Consider the following 21,612-nt stretch of genomic DNA (forward strand, 5'->3'; position numbering starts at 1 on the left):
AAATTCCACATACACACAATCTTCTGAGAAGAAATTCCTTATCATCTCCATCCTATCTTGCCCCTAGTTCTAGATATCCTCATTGAGTCCGCACTAATCATGAAGCATCCAGTTGCACTCATCCCATGTTATTCTCCCTACCAGCTCCCCCCAGATTCTACCATTCAGCTACTCACTGGAGGCAATTAACCTACCACCCTGCACCCTGGAGAAGCCCACTTGTTCACAGGGAGAATGTGGCAAACTCCACACAGACAACACTGGAGGTGAGGGTTGAACCTGGGTTGCTGAAGCTATGAGGCAGCAGTAATAGCTGTGTCACTGAACTGCCCCATCTCAGTGTTGTAATCCCCAATCATTTGACCAACAGCTTCAGCTGTCTTCTGGGAAGGGAGGATTCCAGATTTCCTCTGTGTGAGGCACTGCTTCGTAACATCTACCCCTGATTTTGCTTTGGTCCCTCTTTCTGCTGGAGGACACGGTTTCTTTCTCTCCATCCAATCACCTAAAACAGCCAGATTAAATCAACCTTCCATGCAAGGTTAGGCCGTACAACCTGTTCTAGTGGTTTAACTCTTTCATCCCTGGGATCATTCTGGTCAGTCTAACCAACACCCCCCACCCTCCTCCCTGAGGGGTTGGCCAGATGGACCCCAACCAGAGGTTTACATGACTTCCATAACTTCACTATCCCTTGGTACTGCAGCCCGCATGGAGGTAAAGGCCAGGATTACATTTCCACAGTTCTGAGTGGTCTCCAAACCTGTCTGGTCCTCTGCTTTCACTATATTGGACAAGACTTGATAGTCCTCCATGAGATTGCCTTGAGACTCCTCAACTGCAGGATCAAAAGCCCAGCTGTCCAACTCTTTCATTGCCCATCTGTTGAGGTCAGGGATGTGGCTCCTCAGACCTCTCTGACCACAACGCAAGGAACCATGTCCCCAAGCCCAGTGAGTACACCAGCCCTTTGCTCAGGAGGGACATCACTCTGAAGCACAAAGCCCTTGCCTGGCATCGATGATCCAACAATATCCATTGGGAAGAGGATCCTTCCATTACCGTCTCTAGTGAGGATTGGCACTCTGTTTATCTCTGATTGAAATAGGCACAGCACAGATATAAACCTTCAAAAAATTGACATGGTTCCAGGTTTAAAAGTCCTGTTGTTTCAGTCCTGAGTCAGGGGCCTGCCTCAGTTACAGACGTATTCACAGCCAATGCACTTGAGTTGGAAAAGATTAATAACTTAAACTTCAATCTTTGCACAGCAAAAATCTGCTATCAATTCTCTCTAATGGCTTTCCACACATTATCTGAGTGTTACTCTGGCCCAGTAGGAATTTTTCCTCTATGCGTGCTTTCAATGAATATTTGAAGGTTTTAATCATGAACACTACTTCCATGGGGTAACTGGATTTACAAACTTATCCTGTCAAATTAATTATCTGTCCTCAAGTCTCTGGCAGAAATCCTAAATGGATCTGACTTCGTGCGGTTACCATGTCAAAGCCATGGGCCCAAAACAAATCTCGAGTGTGGGAAATCCCCTTCACTCCCTGTCAGCTGGGTTTCGTATGCTTTCTGCCTACTCTGGAGCAGATCTGGGTGGAGGAAGCAGCAGGAAGGGATTCTACTCAGAGGCAATTTTCCTTCTTAAATGAGTCTTTGAAATCTCAATTAGCTGAAAAATTTCCCACACTAGGGTTTCCTGAGTTGTTAGGAGTTCCACAGAACAGTTGTATCTGAACTTCACTGAATTCTGTGCTGCTTTGAAGTTCTCAATTGCAACAGTTTGCAACATAATATAAGCAAGAAGTTAGGTTGAAAAATTCCCCTCCGTGTCATCACTCATCAAGCAGCCACTGAGGACTATTTCCTTTACCCTAAATATGAAAATGTAGATCAATCCACAACCCACAGTGTCATAACATGACTATTTCATAAGAGTATCAAGGCTGCTCATCATCTCCCTCCCAGCTTCCATCCTCTTTAAACTTAAGGCCATCCAAAACTCTGCTGCCAGTGTCATAATTCACACTTCCCATTCACCCATCACCCTGTGGTGTAGAGTCATAGAGTTGCACAGCATAGAAGCAGGCCCAACGCATCTATGTCGACCACCATGCCTATCAATACTAATCCCACTTGCCTGAATTCATTCCATATTCCTCTCTGCCTTGTTCATTCAAGTATCTGCCCAGATGCATCTCACCTTGATCTCTATAATTTGCCTACCTCAAATGCCACGGAGCATTTTAGGTTGCTATGTAAATGCAAGCTGTTGTTATCATAATCCTCAGAGATATGGTTCCTTGCACAATGAGATTCTCTCTCTCCTTGCTTAGGTAGGGAGACCAGGTCTGTACACAGTGAGCACAGGGATAATGGTAGACTCGGACAGTGTGAGGACATGGGCAGCAGAACTTCAAGGAGCTAAATTTGCTTCTGTTGTGCCCAACTGAGGAATAGGAGTAAGTCATTAACTCCGAGAAGCGCATCCATCAGTGATGGCAACCTTCTCACCAGATCCCCTCTGCATTGAACTGCTGTGTTTTTCTCTCTTGTGCATTTCAACAATTCCACAGATCTGGTGCACTTGGTGTAACACAGGCAACTTTTGTAATAAAAACAGGAAATGCCAGAAGCACACCAGGTCAGGCAGCATCCGTGGGGGAGAAATAGTCACCAGAACTGGAAAAGTGGGAAAACAGATGTGCTCCAGGTAGCAGGAAAAGGGGAATAGAGGAGAGAGGGAATGTCTATGATATGGTGAAAGCACAGATGTTATGGCTATAGTTACATGAGAAACTGTTGTTGGTGTAACTATCTCCCTTAAGGACTGGGCAGAACGAGTCTCAGTGGGAGTAAGCCACAGTAAAGAATGCTGTACTTACTGTGAGTTTTCCTTTCATTTAATAAACTAGCCTCATTGTTAATGTGAGTCACAGACTATTTTCTGAGTAGCTCAGTGAGATACACTTGCAGCCACAATTTTCTCTGGACTCTGCCTCTACTTCCTCATTCCAACCAATGACCTTGGATTTGACCCTGAAACCACCAGGGACAATGCCCTGGATTCACTTCGTCAACCCTCTGTAGTCTTTCTGCAATGGACACAGGCTCTAAATGAACAGATCCGTACCTTGAACACCTGTATGTTGTGGTTGAGGCGGTTGCCCTGGGCAATATAGGGCTCATGGCCTCAAGTCCCACTCCAGAGACTTGGATGTAACAACAAAGGCTGACATTCCCTGTGCAGTGCAGAGAAAGTGCCACATTCTCTGGGGCGCCATCTTTGGAAGTCATATCATCCATTTCCTTAAGATTCAGTGAATTTTTTTGAAGGGACTTGGTTTAAAAAAAAGCAGGAATAATTTTTAAATATGCCAGGATACAAGTTTTTGGGAATGATTGGGGAAGGAAGGAAGAGAGGAGAGCGAGGGACATATTGGCTATGGCCAGGAAAGCACGACAATGCCTCTACTTCCTCAGAAAGCTGAGGAAATTCAGCATGTCCCTGATGACCCTCACCAATTTTTATAGATGCTCCACAGAAAGCATCCTATCCGAATGCATCACAGCTTGGTACGGCAACTGCTGTGCCCAAGACCATGAGAAATTGCAGGGAGTTGTGGACACAGCCCAGTCCAATATAGAAACCAGCCTCCCCTCCATTGACTCCGTCTACACTTCCCACTGCCTCGGAAAAGCAGCCAACATAATCAAAGACCCCACCCACCCGAGACATTCTCTCTTCTCCCCTTTTCCAAAAGCTTAAGAACACTCACCACCATACTCAAGGACAGCTTCTATCCTGCTGTTATAAGACTCTCGAACGTGACATCTTATATGATGAGAACTCTTCAATCTCTCAATCTACCTCGTCATGTCCTTTGTACCTTATTGTCTGCCTGCACTGCACTTCCTCTGTAACTGCAACACTAGTCAAAGTCGAGTTTATTGTCATCTGCACAAGTCCATGTTTGCACAGGTGCAGTGAAAAACTTACTGCAGCAGCATCACAGGCACAGAGCATCAGATAAGCAGCATTCACAAGAAAAACATGAACATAAACTATACACAATTTTTACAAGAAAGAACACAACTAGAACAAAATCAAAGTCCATTTTAGTACAAAGTGATCAGTGGTCATAGTGTTGCTAAACTGTAGTGATCAGGGTTGTGCTGGTTGAAGGGAAGTAGCTGTTCTTAAACCTGGTGGTGCGGGACTTCAGGCTTCTGTACCTCCTGCCCGATGGGAGCTGTGAGAAGATGGCATGGCCTGGATAGCTTCCCATCCAAGCTAGTCCCATTTGCCCACACCCCTCTAACCCTTTCCTATCCATGTGCCTATAAATGTTAATATAGCTGCCTCAACCACTTCCTCTGGCAGCTCGTTCCATGTACTGACCACGCTCTGGGTGAAAAGGTTGCCCTCAGGTTCCTATTAAATCTCTCCCCTCAAACCTATGCCCTCTAGTTCTTGGTTCCCAACCCTGGGAAAAAGACTGTGCACATTCACCCTGTCTATGTCCCTCATGATTTTATACACCTTGATAAGATCACCCCTCATTCTCCTACTCTCCAATGAAAACAGTTCCAACATACTCAACCTCTCTCCATTACTCAGACCCTCGAGTTGTGCAACATCCTCGTAAATCTCCTCTGAACTCTTTCCAGCTTAATGACATCTTTCCAAAAGCAGGGTGACCAACCTGAACACAATATTCCAAGTGCAGCCTCAGCAATGTCTTGTACAGCTGCAACGTAACATCCCGACTTCTATACTCAATGCCCTAACTGATGAAGGCCAGCATGCTAAAAGCCTTCTTCACCACCCTATCTATCTGCAATGCTACTTTCAGGGAACCATATATTTGTAAGCCTAGATCCCTCTGTTCTCCAACACTCCCCAGGGTCCTAGCATAGACTGTGAATGTCCTACCCTGAATTGTCTTCACAAAAGGCAACCCCTCACACCCCATTTGCCATCCCTCAGCCCACTTACCAGCTGATCAAGGTCCCTCTGTAAATCCTGATCACCATCTTCACTGTCACTATTTTAGTGCCACCTGCAAACTTAGTAACTATGCCTTGTACATTCTCATCCAAATTGTTGATATAGCTGACAAATAGCAACAGGCCCAGCACTGAGCCCTGGGGAACACCACTAGTCACGGGCCTCCAGTCCAAGAAACAACCTTCCACCATCGGCTTCCTACCACCAAGCTAAATGTCATCTTCCCATTCGCATTCACTTTCTTTTCCGCAATGCAAAGGGACCGTTGTATTCTGAGTCCCTAATCCACTCCCCCATCTCCACTGCGCTCTCCCCTTCTCATGGCACTTTCTCATGCAACACCTCTCCTCCCTTTTCCCTTCCCACCATTCAGTTCTTTCAGGTGAAGCAGCAATTCACCTGCACTTCTTCCAGCTCAGTATATTCAGTCTCCTCTGTACTGGAGAAACCAAACACAGATTGGGCGACCAGTTTGCAAGAACACCTCCATTCAGTCTGTGAGGGGGACCTGGAGCTTACACTTTAATTCTCCTTCCCGGTTGTTCCAGTGATGCCCGATGTAAGGCTGAGGAACTGCAGCTCATCGTCCATCTGGGTAGTTTTCAATCCAAGTCATAACACCATGGAAACGGGCCTTTCAGCCCATCGGGTCCGCACACACCATTAAGCACACATTTACATTAACCCTACATTAGCCCCACTTTGTTTTAATCTCATTTCCCTCAAATTCCCCCCAGATTCTAATCTACACACTAAGAACTATGCACATTCACCATGGCCGTCCGGAGCTCCCAGTTGCCAGTCATTTTAATTCCCCTCCCCATTCCCACACCGGCCTGTCTGTCCTCAGCCTCCTCCACTGCCAGGGTAAGGCCAAACACAAACTAAAGGAACAGCCCCTCACATTCCCCCTGGGTCGTCTACACCCCGACAGCGTGAATATTGAGTTCTCCAATTTCAGGTAACCTGCTCCCCCTCTGTCCCCTTTGTCTCTCCCCTGTTCCACCCAGTTCATCCTACACCCACCCCAGCCCCCATCACCCTCTTTCTCCTCCCCCACCCACTCCCTGCCCATCACCCACACACCCCTCCAGCTGGGTCCCCTCCCCCCACTGTTCCCATCTTCCTTCCCACCTCCCTTCCTCGATTCCATGCTCCACCTTCCTCTCCCATCAGATCCCACCATCTGCAGCCCTCTGTCACCTCCACTGATCACCTCCCAGCCCCTGTCGCTATTCCCACTCTCCCCTCCTCACTGGCTTCCATCTATCGCCTGCGTTCTTGCCCCCACTTCATCCCGTCACCTCTTTATACCAGCTATTCCCTCTATCTTTCAGTCCAGATGAAGGGTCTTGACCTGAAATGATGACTGTCCATTTCCCTCCATGGGTGCTGCCTGACCCGCTGAGTTTCTCCGGCATCTTGTTTTTTTGCTCCAGATTCCAGCATCTGCAGTCTCTTGTGTCTCTAACCCACCAACCCACACACCTCTTGGGTGTGGAAGGAAATGGAGCACATGGAGGAAACCCATGCCTCACAAGGAGAACGTGCAAACTCTGCACAGACGGCACCCGAGGTCGGGATAGAAACCTGGCGAAGTGACAGGAAACAGAAAGTAGTAGTGGAAAGCTGTGTCTCGGATTGGATGGAAGAAATCAGTGGCGATCTCCACGGCTGGGTATCAGGACCACTGCTTGGACAGGGCACAGTCACAAGATCTGCAGATGACTCAAAACTTAGAAGCAGAGGTAAATACTTTAAGGGGATATAGTCTGGCTGGTGGAATGAGTGGATAGATGGCAAATAAAACTCAATGTTGAGAAATGTGAATATTAAGTTTTCATAGGAAGAATAAGAGGAGGCAATATAAACTGGAGGGCATAATTTCCAAAGATCAGAGAGAGCTGTGCAAAGTTCTTTGAATGTTGCAGGGAGGGCTGAGAAAGTGATTTGGAGAATCCCACCTTCTCCCAGGCCCTGTCTATAGAGGCATAGATATGTAAGAGCAAGGAAGTCATGGTGAACCTTTATAACACACTGGTTTGGCCACATCTGGATTATTGTGTCCAGTTTTGGGTACTGCTCTTTAGGGGAAACGTGAAGTCTTTGGTGAGGATGCAGAAGAGATTTCCTAAAATAATTCCAGGGATGAGGAAACTCAGTTGTTGAATAAACTGGAGATGCTAGGGTGTTCTCCCGGGAACAGAAGAGGTTACCAGGGGAGCTGATGGAGGTACTTAAAATCTCTAAGGCTCTAGTAGATAAAGAGAAACTTCCCATTAACTGAGGGGATCAAGAATTAGAGGACATGGAATGAGGGTGATGGGTGAAAGAATCAGAAGTGACATGATCAAAGTGCTTATTACACAATGAGCAATCAGGGTCTGGACAGCAGCGGAAGCAAATTCAATTACAGCATTCTAAAGGGAATGTATAAAGGAAAGGATTCATGGTGCTATGGGCAGAGGGAGGGATTGGAACAAACTCTTACATGGGAGCTGAACTCGAAGTGCAGAATGTCCACCTTCCGTGATGGAACCATTCTGTGATTCTGTGCAGACCAGGGGCCGATATGCTCCAATTAACTGAACACGGTCACATCGCTCTTCGTGGGATTTTGCTGTGCACAATTTAGCTGCTGTGCTTCAAACATACTTCAATGACTCTAAAGTGTCCGGGTCACCCAGAGGTAGCAAACAAAAGTGCAAAACTGCAAATTAACTTTAAAAAAATAAGCAACATCTTGAAAAGACTCTTTTCCAAGATGTTTATTTTTAAATGTATTCACCTTTCAGGATGTGGGCATCACTGGCAAGGCTAGCATTTTTCACCCATCCCTAAGTAGAAGGTGGCAGCGAGCAGCCTTCCTGAACCTCCGTCGTTCGTGTGGGCACTCCCAGAGGGCAGCTGTGGAGTTCCAGGATTCAGACCCAGCAACAGTCAAGGAGAAGTGACAGCCATTCAAGTCAGGATGTGAGAGGTTCCCCTGTGCCTGCTGTGACGTCAGGGGTTTGGGAGGTGCTGTAGCACCAGCCAATGTGAGTAACTGTGGGTTACAGAACAAGAGAAATTATATTTATAGGCTGTAAATCATCGTAAGTTTTCTTGGGGGAAATCCTGTTACAGAAGTGGAGAAGCCAAAGGAGGAAACTGTGGTTTGAAGAGATGTGACTGGCTTGCAGTCAAGTTGGATCCTTGAACACATGCTCCAAATAAAAGGTCAGGTCCTCCAAAGGATGCCAACTGGGAATGCTGCCAGGAAAGTCACCTCCAGCATTCTATCTGAGTTCTGGCTCCCTTCCGACATCTGCTGTCAGCTTTTGGAAATGATCACAAGAACCCCAGCCTTGCGATTGGATTGGAATGGGTGGGGCTGGTGACCATCACATCTGATTGAAGGATGCAGCAACTACACTGACATTACTGGTCTAGTAGCTTAGAGAGATGGGTCTGAACCCCAGAACTACAGTTCAGACTGGGAATTCTTAATAAATAAATCTGGAATAAACAGCCAATCTCAGTAAAGGTGACAACAAAACTATGGGATAGTTGCAAAGCCAACACAGTCGGTCAGAAGCAGGTCCTGCCGTATCCAGGGTCTCAGTTGTGTCAACACCCAAATGACTCCCCCCCCCCCCCCCCCTACACTGAGGGAGCAACATCGCCACAGAGACTGCAGCCGTTCCAGGCAACAGCTCACTGCTGCAGTGAATGGAGATCAACAAATTGTCAATACTGAAAATCTTAAATAAAAACAGAAAATGTTGGAAATACTTAACAGGTCGGGCAGCATCTGTGGAGAAAGAAACAGGGTTAAGGTATCAGGTTGAAGACAAAGTTTCTGATGCGGGGCCTTTGACCTGAAACATTAACTCTTGTTTCTCTCTCTGCAGATGTTGAGTGTTTCCAACTTATCCCAGCACATGGGGAGACAGACAGATGCCGACATTTCCAGCAACACCCAAACCCCTGCAGAGAAATCTGTCCTGGCAACTATGCTGAGGGAGTGCTGCACTGTCAGAAGGCCGATTCCAGATGTGGAGCTAAACTGAGGCCTCAGTAACCCTCTCCATTTTGTGTGATGTTGGGGAGTTCTCCCAGAGGTTGTGGGGCCAATATCACACTGCCGTTGACAAGATCTCACTGTGCACAAAATTAGCTGTCCTGTTCCCCACATTACAAAACCTAGCAAATTTGAATAAGTATTTCAGTGGCTGAAAGGGCCACAGAAATGTGAATCTTTCTGTTCCTCTCAGATCCTTGTTCCTTACCATTCATTCTCCAGACGTGGCCATCAGTGGCAATGCCAGCATTGTTTGAATTGCTTCTGAGTGGGGAGGCAGCCACAACTGAACCACATGGGTGGGTCTGGAGTCACATATATTCCAGACTGGGCAGATTTTCTTCTCTAAAGGATGCGAGTGAACCAGATGCGTTTGGGCATTTTAATGGTTACCATTAAGATTTTATTTAGATTGATTTAATTACTTGGTTAAATTCCACAGCTGCTGCGGTGGGATTTGATCTCCTGCCTCTGGATCAGTGGTCTAGAAGTCTGGTTGCTAGTCCAGTAACTTAACCCCTACACCACTATTTGCTCCTCAGTAATTGTCTGCAGCAGGCTAATGGCACCCACCAACTCTGGCAGCAGGGAGGAGGAACAAGGCTGATATTCTCTCTGTAGCGCCCCAGTCTCCCCACCCACAGAGCTGCGTGACAGATTTCCTAAACAACCACCCAGACACGTGGAAGATTAGTCCCAAATCTGTCTGACTGAATCAGCAGTCCATAGTGTGAACACAGGCCTGGAGGTGACACAGGACTGGGGTGACACAGGAAAAAAGAGAGTCACGGAGTAATTGTAAACTTTAATCTAAACAATAAAGCAGCATCAAACAAAACAAAATATATTTGGCAAAATAATTTCCTTTAAAAGCTTATTTCAGATTGGTGGAAGGCGTTAGGTCCAAGGACAGTTTTGGTTTACTTTGGACTCTGCGGTAACTTGGAGAGAGGTCTCCACCCAGCCCCCAGTCTCTCAGTGCTGCTTGGCTTCCTCCAATCCACCTCTCTGCACTTGTACTTTGTGGAGTCCCTGTAGTTTTCTCACCAGCTCCCTGATGAATTCCTAGAAGGAAACAGAGAGCAGCGCTGTCAGAAAGTAGACGAGATGCAGAGACCGACACAGCTCCTGTCCAGTTGGCACGAGGAAAGCCTCACTATTCATACAGTCAATGGAACCTTGCACAAACATCTTGTTTACGAGTAACCCCAGGAGAGAGACTTGTAGTTCTGTAGTACTTGTTACATCCATTTATAGTCAGAGTTATACAGCATGGAAACAGGCCCTTCGGCCCAACTCGTCCATGCTGACCAAGATGCCCATCTGAGCAAGTCCCATTTGCCTACATTTGGCCCATATCCCCCCCCAACCTTTCCTATCCATGTATCCGGGTGCTCCAGTTTCCTCCCACATCCCAAAGACAGTGAGTTGGTAGATTAATTGGTTGCTGCAAATACCCCTCACCCACACACCAGGGGCAAAAATCTGGGGTGGGGGGGGGGGAAAGGAGGTGGTGAGGTTGATTATGTGAGGACAATACACTGGGATTAGTGTAGGATTCGTGTAAATGGTTACTTGATGGTCAGAGAAATAAAGGACTGCAGATGCTGGAATCTTGATGAAAAACACAACGATGCTGGAGGAACTCAGCAGGCCAGGCAGCACCCGTGGAGAAAAGCAGGCAGTCAAAGTTTTGGGTCAGGACCCTTCTTCAGGACTCAAGACAGGAAGAGGGGAAGCCCGATATATAGGAGGGAAAAGCAGAGCAGTGATAGGTGGACAACAGAGGGGAGGTGGGGTGGGCACAGGGTGGTGATAGGTAGATGCAGGTAAGAGATAGTGATAGGCATAGGCCAAGAGGCATGGTTGGGGAAGGTGTGGGGATTACTTAGTGGGAGAATTCAATGTTCATGCCATTAGGCTGCAAGGTTCCACGACAGTTTGCGCTTGGAATTCTCCTGGCAGTGGAGGCCGAGGACCACATAACTAACATACCATGCCTCTTCTTCCCTTTCCTAGCCTCCCACTTTTTTCTAATCCTTTTTTTTTCTCCCCACCTTTGACCCATCCCCCAGTGGATCTGCTCTCCCCTCCTCTCCTGAACCTACCTATCACTATCTCTTACCTGCATCTCCCTATCACCACCCTGTGCCCACCCCACCTCCCCTCTTTTGCCCACCTATCACTGCTCTGCTTTTCCCTCCTATATATTGGGCTTCCCCTTTTCCTATCTTCAGTCCTGAAGGGTCCTGACCTGAAACGTTGACCTCCTGCTTTTCTCCAATGGATGCTGCCTGGCCTGCTGAGTTCCTCCAGCATCATCATTTTACCGGATGGTCAGCACAGACTGGTTCGTCTGAAGGGCCTGTCTCTATGCTGTATCTTTCTATGACCCTGTTTATGAAGCAGAGTGCTTTAAGCAGTGTTTGCAATAGGTCGGGTATTCATGCAGTGCAGGTGTGGGACAGAGAGAGGGGAGGGCGACTGTTTACCTCAATAATTCCTTTTGTTCTTCACTCACAGACCTAAGGCCACCTGTCGGTGGGGCTGTCACCAGAACACAGTGACCAACAGAATGATTAGATTTCCTCAGTGGTGACTCCTGGGGCTCAGAGACAGAACGTTGTGGGTTCAAGTACCAGCCCAGGTGACACAGTTTGTATCTAGCCTGATACTCTGGTGCAGAACTGAGGCACTGCCACACTGTTTCTGGATGAGCTTTAACACTGAGACAATCAGTTGGAGAAGATTCAAAGCCACGATCTGAAGAATTCTCTCCCCAAACCTCTCCACCTCTAACCAGATTCTGGTTACTCTGGTGTGCTGGGACCAATGTTTATCCATCAGCCAACATCACCAAAACAGACTGTCTGGCCGTTATCATATTTCTGTTTGTGGTAGCTTGCATTCCTTACATCAGGACAGTGACACACCCCCAGGTTCAAGAACAACTACTTCCCTTCAACCATTCTGTTCTTGAACCAACCAGCACAACCCTAATCACTACCTGCAGAGCATCAGATACACAACATTCACAAGAAACACAAACATTGTACAAGAAAGAACACAATTAGAATAAAAGAAACAAAGTCCATTGTAGTGCGAAGTTTTCAGTGTTGCTGTACTGAGGTAGTGATTAGGGTTGTGCTCTGTGCCTGTGATGCTGCTGTAGTACGTTTTTCATTGCACCTGTGCACACATGGACTTGTGCAGATGACAATTAACCTGACTTTGACTTTGTGATCACCTTTAGACCAGAGCCATAGATTGAGTCGGACTGCACTGAAACAGGCCCTTCGGCCCACTGTCCGTGCTGCCCATCAACTACCCATTTACACCAATCCTACACTCATCCCATTTTATTCTTCCCACCAGCTCCCACCCGGATTCTACCCCTCACCTACACCACTTGGATCAATTTACAGCAGCCGATTAACCTGACTTTGGGCTGCGGGAGGAAACCTGCGCAGTCACAGGGAGAACGTGCGAACTCCACACAGACAGCACCCGCGGTCAGGATCGAACCTGGGTCCCTGAAGCTGTGAGGCAGCAGCACTACCCACTGCGACACTGTCCTGCTGCTGCCTTGGACCCAAGTCTGGAATTCCCTCTCTGTCTCTCCTGCTTCCTTCATCTGCCCTTCAGTTCATCCGCCCCAAGACCCCGGTGCAGAGTTTTGTACGTTAATGCTCCTGGGATGTGGTTTGGGGAATTCTATTTGACAAAAGTCCCTCCCTTTTTACATTGCTCCATGCCTCTGTGCTTTAATTCTCTCAGTAAGTTAGAAAGTGCCAGTTTGGCTGAAGTGCCCAACCACCAGTGCAGAACACGGCACAGCCTTCAGAGTCTGCTCCATCAGGAGACAAGGTCACAGCCTTGTGGCCCATCCATTCTCTCCACATCCCCATCTCCCAACTCCTTACTAGTCAAACGTTTATCAATCTCAGTCTTAAGTATATTCAGCTACGACACATCCCTGGCCCACTGGGAAGAATTCCAAAGGTTCACAAACCTCAGTGAAGAAATCTCCCATCTCAGTCCCAAATGCTCCTCCCAGTTCCAAGCTCCCCAGCCCAAGGAAACATCTGTTCAGTGTTTGGGCTGTCAGTCCCTCTCAGAACATTTCCAATGGCAACTCTGTCTTTCTGCAATCTGGTGGCCATGTGCCGTATCTGCTCCCCTTCTCCTCAGAGGGAACTTCTTCATCATAGTGATCAACCCAGTGAGTCCACACAGCATTGGCTCCAAGTCTAAATCTACAGGAGGCACTGCCTCAAGGCAACATCTATCATCAAAGATCCCCAACAACTTCTTGCAGCTGCCCTCAGGCAGGAGGTACAGAAGCCTGAAGTCCCACACCACCAGGTTCAGGAACAGCGACTTCCCTTCAACCATTCGGTTCTTGAACCAACCAGCACAACCCTAATCACTGCCTCAGTATAGCAGCACTGGGACCACTTTGGTCACTTTGTTCTAAAACGGACTTTTTTTTCCCCAAATTGTGTTCTTTCTTCTAAAAATTGCATATAATTTATGTTTATGTTTTTCTTGTGAATGCTGCTTTTCTGATGCTCTGTGCCTGTGATGCTGCTGCAGGAAGTTTTTCATTGCACCTGTGCACACATGGACTTGTGCAGATGACAACAAACTCAACTTTGACTTTCTTTCTTGGGTATGGAGGCTAAAACTGCATACAGCTGTGGTTCTGTACAATCCCAGTAAGTCTTCCAAGTGCTTGGACTCCAACCCTATTCTAATAAAATGATCCATTTCCCTCCTACTTTCCTTGAATGTACTGCAGCTTCCATGAACAATCCCAAGTTGAGAAGGTGACGATGTCCCTGGGTCTCTGTGCTGACTGAGTCTCTGCCCACAGCTCTAATGGTCAAAAAGCCCCTGGCATTGTGACCAAACATACAGCAATGATATCCAAGCAAGGATGCTCCCAACTATCCATATAAAGGAAAAAGTCACAATGAAAGGTCAAGTATGGATCAGTTTCACAAGGATATCCAAGGAAATTGATGCCACCATTCTTGGTTGGCAGAGCATCAACTCTTGGTTAGATGATGGTTCCAGAGAGTGGCGCATTTTGCAACAGCTCTCAAGGGAAAAGTAAAATATTCCCACTCTTATCTTTTAAAGCTGAAATTAGCAGCCACAATGACTGCAGTAACGAACGATGTTTTAAGCCATTTAAGTGCATTAGTGATCTCGGGATCACCAGACTTGGCAGAAAAGACATCTAGGAGGAACCAATAAGGAGCCTCCACGGTGGCAGGAAACGTGGTCACTGGGGAGGACTTCAGGTACGACCGAAGCATAGGAGGTTGAGATACCCCCTCCCTGGCATCCTCCTGGCTGACACAGTCATTAGAAAAGAAGATCAAGGACCTCTGTAGAAGAGCAGGACATGGCTGTATCACAGACACAGGAGGGACTGCCGTGTACTCTGAAACAAAGACACGGCTTCATGTTTCACAGCGGCATGGTAGTGTAGTGGTTAGTGTAATGCTATTACAGCGCCAGCAATCGGGGTTTAATCCCGCCGCTGTCTAAGGAGTTTGTACGTTCTCCCCATGTCTGCATGGGTTTCCTCCGGGTGTCCCGGTTTCCTCCCACATTCCAAAGATGTATGGGTCGGTAGGTTAACATGGGTGTAACTGGGTGGTGTGGGCTCACTGGGCCGGAAGGGCCTGTTACTGTGCTGTATAAATAAAGTTTTAAAAACCCTGCTCTCCCAACACAGTGCTGCAGCCAGAAGGTTTCACCGTCCACCGCAGGGATCGTGCAACAGCGTCTGGTAAAGGCAGAGGCGGTGTGTTTGCTTCTTGATCACCCTGTCACGGTGCTCGGATGTGGTGGTCCCATCTCAGTCCTTGGAAAATCTGGCAGTCAAGTGTCGTCTGCACTATCTGCCGAGGGAGTTCTCCGCCATTATCCCGAGTGCAGTCTACATCCCACCCCAGGCAGATGTCAAACTGGCACTGGGGGAATTGTGCCTGTTAATCACAGCGCACCCTGATGTCTTGCCCATCACCCTGGGGGACTTCAACCTGGCTAGCTTGAAGCAGCCTCTGCCGAACTACCAGCAGCTCGTCACCTGTAACACCAGAGGACCCACAACACTTGACCACTGTTACACCACCATCACGTGTGCCTACCGAGCTGTCCCACGCCCACATTGGGATATCTGACCACACTGCTACTCCCTGTGTACAGGCAGAGACAGAGGAGTGCGGCACCAGTGGAGAGGACCACGTAGGTATGGGTTCAGGGAGGAGAACGAACGTACACAGGATTGCTTTGAATTGGCAGACTTGACCACATCCAGGGATTCAGCAATGGATCTGAACCAAAATGCCACAGTTGTCACTGACTTTGTCAAGATCTGCATGGGCGAGTGTGTGCCTACAAAATCATATCAGGTCTTCCCCAACCAGAAGCCCTGGATGAACCGGGAGTTTCGTAGTCTGCCGAGGGCCAGATCTGTGGCGTTCAAGACTGGCAATTCAGAGAGCTACGAGAGGTCCAGGTACGACCTCCAGAAGGCCATCGCGAGAGCAAAGAGGCAATTCCGGATGCAGCTGGAGACATAAATGGACACTCGACAGCCATGGTGGGGCTTGCAGCCATCACCTCCTCCGAGGCAGGAACGAACAGCATAAATGGCAATGAAGCCTCCTCCCTGATGAGCTGAATGCCTCTTATGCTTTGAGACGGAGAATAACAACACACCAGTGCAAGACCCCAGCACCCGATGACCCCGTGATCTCAGTCTCTGAGGCTGACGTCAGAGCATTGTTCAGGAGGGTGAAACCTTACAAGGCATCAGGCCCCAACAGCGTACCTGGGCGAGTGCTACAGACCTGAGCTGGCCAACTGGCTGGAGTGTTCAGGAATATCTTCAACCTCTCATGTCCGTGGTCTGAGGTTCCCACCTGCTTCAAGATGACATTGATTGTACGGGTGCCCAAGAAGAGCACAATCTGGTCGCATTTACATTCACAGTAATGAAGTGCTTCGAGAGGTTGGTTATGGCTCGAATCAACTCCTGCCTCAGTGAGGACCTGGACCTGCTTTAATTCACCTATCACACTAGGTCTGCGACAGATGCCATCCCGCTGGCTCTCCACTCTGCTCTGGACCACCTGGACATGCATATCAGGCTGTTGTTCATTGACTACAGCTTGGCATTCAACACCATCATCCCCTCAAAACCTAACGTCAAGCTCTATTACCTGGGCCTCTGTACCTCCCTCTGCAGTTGGATCCTTGACTTCCTCCCTGGGAGGCCACAGTCAGCATGGATTGGAAACCTCATCTCCTCCTCACTGACCGACACAGGTGCACCTCAGGGCTGTGTGCTTAGCTCCCTGCTCTACTCCCTACACCTACGACTGTGTAGCTAAGCACAGCTCCAACACCATCTACAAATTTGCCACTGACACCACTGCTGTTGGCAGGATCACAGATGGTGACGAGGAGGCATAGAGGAGTGAGGTGGGTCAGCTGGTCGAGTGATGTTGTAACAACAACCCTGCACTCAAAGTCAGCAAAAACAAGGAACCGAGTCTGGGCTTTAGGAAGGGGAAGTCCGGAGAACACACACCGGTCCTCATTGAAGGATCTGCGGTGGAAAGGGTGAGCAGCTTCAGTTCCTGGGTGTCAACATCTCAGAGGATCCATCCTGGGCCCAGCACATCGATGCAAGCGTGAAGAAGGGGCACTAGCGTGTCTACTTTCTTAGTTTACAGATGTTCTGCATATCATTAAAGACTGACAAACGTCTACAGATGTAGAGGTAAGCATTCTGACTGGTTGCCTGGTGCGGGAACTTCAGGGCCCAGGAACACAAGAGGCTTTGTTGTACCTACCCAAATGCTTCGCCTTGCACTTCCCCAAACTAAATTCAACTTGCCATTATTCTGCCCCACTGACCAGTCCACCTACAGTGCTGAGCTTCCCTCTTCATTGTCACCACTTAATTAGTATCCAATACAAAATCAAAAGTGCCAAGTACTGAGCTCAGTAGAACCCCACCGATAACCACCTCCCAGCCACAAAAACACTCACCTACCATCACCCATTATTTCCGACCACTGAGACAACTTTGGATCCAATTTGCCACTTACCCTTGGATCCCATGGGCTTTTACTTTTTTGACCGGCCTGACATGGGGAACCTTGTTAAAGTCCAGTTAGACTACATTAAATGCACCACTCTCATTCACCCTCCCATTACTCAATGTCAGCAAAAGGAGCTGGTCATTGACTTCAGGAAGTGGGGTGGAGTACACACCTCTGTCTGCATCAGTGGTGCTGAGGTGGAGTTGGTTGAGAGCTTCAAGTTCCTAGGTGTAAATATCACCAATGGCTTGTCCTGGTCCAGCTACATATCGCTATGGCCAGGAAAACTCACAGCACCTCTATTTCTTAAGGCAAATTCGGCACGTCTCCAATGACTCTTAATAACTTTTACAGATGCACCACAGAAAGCATCCTTTCTGGATGCATCACTCGGTATGGCAACTGCTCTGTCCAAAACCACAAGAAATTGCAGAGAGTTGTGGACACAGCCCAGTCCATCACACAAACCAGCCTCTCTTCCATTAACTCCATCTACACTTCCCACTGCCTTGGGAAAGTGGCCAATATAATCAAGGACCCCTCCCACCCTGGTCATTCTCTCTTCTCCCCCCCTCCCATAGGGCAGGAGATATAAAAGCTTGAAAGTAACTACCATTAGGCTCAAGGACAGCTTCTATCCTCCTGTTGTCAGATTCTTGAATGGACCTCTCATATGATAAGGATGAACTCTTGATCTCCCAATCTGCTTTGTCGTGGCCCTTTCATTTTATTTATCTACCTGCACTACACTTTCTCTGTAGTAACACATATTCTGCATTCTGTTTTCCTTTTGTACTACCTCAATGTACTGATGTACGGAACGATCCGTCTGGATGGCACGCAAACAAAAGCTTGTCACTGTATCGCGATACATGCGACAATAATAAATCAATACCTTCTCAGAGAATTCAACCATTAGTCAAACACAACCTTCCCTTAACAAATACCCACCGACTCTCCCTGATTAATCTGCGCTTTTCCAATGCATGTTTATTCTGATCCTCGGACTTCATTCCAATAATTTGCCCACCAATGTTAAACCAAGCAGCCTGCAATTACTTGGTTAATCCCTTCCTCCCTTTTTAAAACAACAGTACAACATCATCAGTTCTCCACTCCCATAACCCGAGGATTGAAAGAATTGTGGTTAGAGACAGAACAATTTCTTATTTTAACATTCTGAGATATATTCCATTTGGGTCTGGTGACTTATCCATTTTTAAAGACAATCCCCTTAATACTTCCCTCCAGAATTCCACACTGGCTTACCTCAACTGCGGCATCAGCATCAACCCCAGTTTTCCTGAACAACAGGCTGTGTTCTATGCAACAAGATTTACCTTCTGCTCAAGAATTGGTTTAATTTACAGCATGTGATCCATTTTGACAGGTTCTGGGTTCCTCATAGCTCCTGGGGAATGCTGCCATTTTAACCCAGAAACATTAAGTCTACAGCAGTCATCAATCACCCGGGACCACAAACAGTACAGGTTGGGTGAAAGCTTCCTATCCGTCCGTTCCTTCTGTTCCTCTTCCATTTCCTCCAACAGATTACTGTCAAACATCTGCTCCAAACTGATAGCTGCTGAATTATTCACTTTCATTCAACCAACATCTGCAGGACGATAGGGAGAGGGAGCAGTGGGACAGGTTGGATGCAAGGTTCAGCAAATGATTGGGGACTGGAGTGCACTCGGGGAGAGTTGTGGAGCTAGATTCAGTTGCAATGGAGCTGGACAAGTGTCTGACAGGAAAGAACCTGTGAGAACATGGGCAGAGTGACTGGCAGGCTCTTACAACCAGCCGGGATGGAATCGACTTCCTTTCATGCTGTGACAAGTCTGTGATTATGTATGGAGTTGACGGGGGCAAGGAGTGAATGATCTCTGCATTAGTCTCAGATCCTGATAAAACGCAGATGTAAACACAGTAATCACTGGCCTTCCTGTTCAAACATCTAGTCATGGGAACACAAGCCTAAGTTGACAGGGGTTACATCTAGTGACATGAGAACGGCTAATGAAAAGCTTCTACCAACATTCACCCGGTCTCCTCCCAGTCATCGACCCCATCACCCGACCTTCAGTCCCTCTCCTTCCTGCGATTCCCATGAATTTGCCTCAACCTGTCCCTGTGGAAACAAATCCCACATTCTCCCTGTCAACTGTAGCTTACACAACAGCCTGTTCAGAGGGAGAAAGCAGCCAAGGAACTGTAGCCAGAGTTTTACAGCCCCCTTTGAAGAGACATCAGCAGGTATACCAAGAGTCCTGTACGGACAGCAGACAGACTGCAGTGGTTTGGGAGGATAACACAGAAACAGGAGGCTGTTTGCCCCTCAAACTTACCCCACCATTCAATGTCAGAGATTATCTACCCCAGGACTCAACTTCTCTTCTGTGTCAGTTCTCCATGATCCTCAGTTGCCTAATATTTCAAAAAAAATTATCTCCACTTTAAATACCCCCAGTGATTTTGCCTCCACAACCCTTCAGGGTAATGAACTCCAGAGATTCACCACCCTCTGCAAGAAGTTCCAACACGCCTCAGTTTATATGACCACCCCTCCTTATCTTGTCCCCTTGTTCAGCTCTCCCACTGGCAGAAACACCGTCACATTCACCCCTGCCCCTTTCGGCTCTTCCAACTCTCTCATTCCTTTAAAGAATAAACATCTAATTTTTTTTAGCCAGCCATTTGTGATGGGACAATACTTGTCTTTCCAGGAATTAGCCCAGCTAATCCCTTCTAGAGTACTTCCAATTACCTTGTACAAAAAAGGGAATCAACATTGTACACAGCTAAATAAGGAGAACAAAACACTCAGGCCTCCAATTGCAACAACAACTTTCATTTCCGTAGCACCTCTAAGGTAGCAAAGATATCTCAAGGGTGTCATCAAATGAAACTCGACTCCAAGCCACAAAAGAAATGGAATCATGCCCATTGATGTCAAGGAATCTCTTACAGGAGGAAAGAGGCAGAGAGGTTAAAGGAGAGAATTCCAGAGCTTGGGACCCAGGCAGCAGATGGTCGTCAGTGGTGCAGCAATTAAATTCAGGGAAGATCGAGAGGCAGGAGCTGGCACTGCACCAAGATATCACAAGATGACATCAGAAACAGGAGCAGCACTGGGTCTGCTTCACCAATCAACACAATCATGGCCAACTCAGCCTTGGCCTCAGTGTTACTTTCCTGCTCTCCCCCTTTACCCTCCATGTTCAAGTGTGTGACAATCTCTGCCTCGAACATATCCAGTGCTCAATTCTGAGGTAGAGAATTCACAAGCTTCACCACCCTCAGAGAAGAATTGGTAATTGGTTTATTATTGTCACATGTACCGAGATACAGTGAGAAGCTTTGAGTGCGATCCAGACTGATCATTCCAAACACATCAAGGTAGTATAAAGGAAAAACAACAACAGAATGCAGAATAAGTTTTACAGTTACAAGAAAGTGCAAGAGCACTTGCAAGGTGGACTGTGAGATCAAGAGTTCATCTTTAGCATACAAGAGTTCCATTCAAGAGTCTGATCAAATGTAATGAGACAGTACACTGTTAATGGCAAGACCCCTAACAGTGCTGATGTACAGAGGGATCTTAGGATCCAAGTTCATAGCTCCCTGAAAGTGGCTGCACAGGTTGATAGGACGGTAAAGAAGGCGTACGGCACACTTGCCTTCATTAGTCGAGGCATTGAGATCAAGAGCCAGGAAGTTATGTTGCAGCTTTATAAAACTCTGGTTAGGCCACATCTGGAGTATTGCATTCAGTTCTGGTCGCCCCCTTATAGGAAGGATGTGGAGGCTTTGGAGAGGGTGCAGAAGAGGTTCACCAGGATGCTGCCTGGATTAGAGGGCATCTGCTACAAGGAGAGGTTGGACAAACTTGGGTTGTTTTCTCTGGAGCGGCAGAGGCTGAGGGGAGACCTGATAGAGGTTTATAAGATTATGAGAGGCATAGATAGAGTAGACAGCTGGTATCTTTTCCCCAGGGTTGAAATGTCTAATACCAGGGGGCATGCATTTAAGGTGAGAGGGGGTAAGTTCAAAGGAGATGTGTGGGACAAGGTTATTTTTAAAGAAACTCAGAGTGTTGGGAGCCTGTAATGCACTGCCAGGGGTGGGGGTGGAGGCAGATACGATAGGCATGTTCAAGAAGCTCTTAGATGGGCACGTGAATATGGGGGAAATGGTGGGATATGAACATTGTGTCGGCAGAAGGGATTAGTTTAGTTGGGCATTTGATTACTAATTTAATTAGTTCAGCACTACATGGTGGGCCGAAGGGCCTGTTCCTGTGCTGTACTGTGTTCTATATTCTAACAGTGACCTTGAGCCTGGTGTGTGTTTTCAAACCTCTGTCTCCTACCTGATGGAAGGGGGGGTGGGTTGGA

At 47.5% G+C, this 21,612-nt stretch overlaps 1 protein-coding gene and 1 long non-coding RNA gene across 3 annotated transcripts in view; one reads left to right on the forward strand and one right to left on the reverse strand.

The window, feature by feature from the left end:
• The first annotated feature begins 6,309 nt into the window (after window positions 1-6,309).
• On the forward strand, window positions 6,310-11,977 carry LOC127586280 (uncharacterized). Of its 2 annotated transcripts, none has more exons than XR_007958666.1 (3): window positions 6,310-6,771; window positions 7,819-8,061; window positions 11,610-11,977. It is a non-coding gene; the product is annotated as an uncharacterized LOC127586280 (long non-coding RNA). The 2 variants fall into 2 exon arrangements; XR_007958667.1 differs by lacking the exon at window positions 11,610-11,977 and adding an exon at window positions 8,917-9,758.
• Window positions 9,872-21,612, reverse strand: part of ppp1r14ab (protein phosphatase 1, regulatory (inhibitor) subunit 14Ab) — a 34,172-nt gene continuing 22,431 nt past the window's right edge. Inside the window, exon 4 of the mRNA XM_052044089.1 lies at window positions 9,872-10,151. Coding sequence (XP_051900049.1) covers window positions 10,062-10,151 — 90 coding nt within the window. The 3' untranslated portion in view covers window positions 9,872-10,061. The remainder of the gene's footprint in view (window positions 10,152-21,612) is intronic.

Source organism: Pristis pectinata, chromosome 35, assembly GCF_009764475.1.
Source record: "Pristis pectinata isolate sPriPec2 chromosome 35, sPriPec2.1.pri, whole genome shotgun sequence".
NCBI lineage: Eukaryota > Metazoa > Chordata > Chondrichthyes > Rhinopristiformes > Pristidae > Pristis > Pristis pectinata.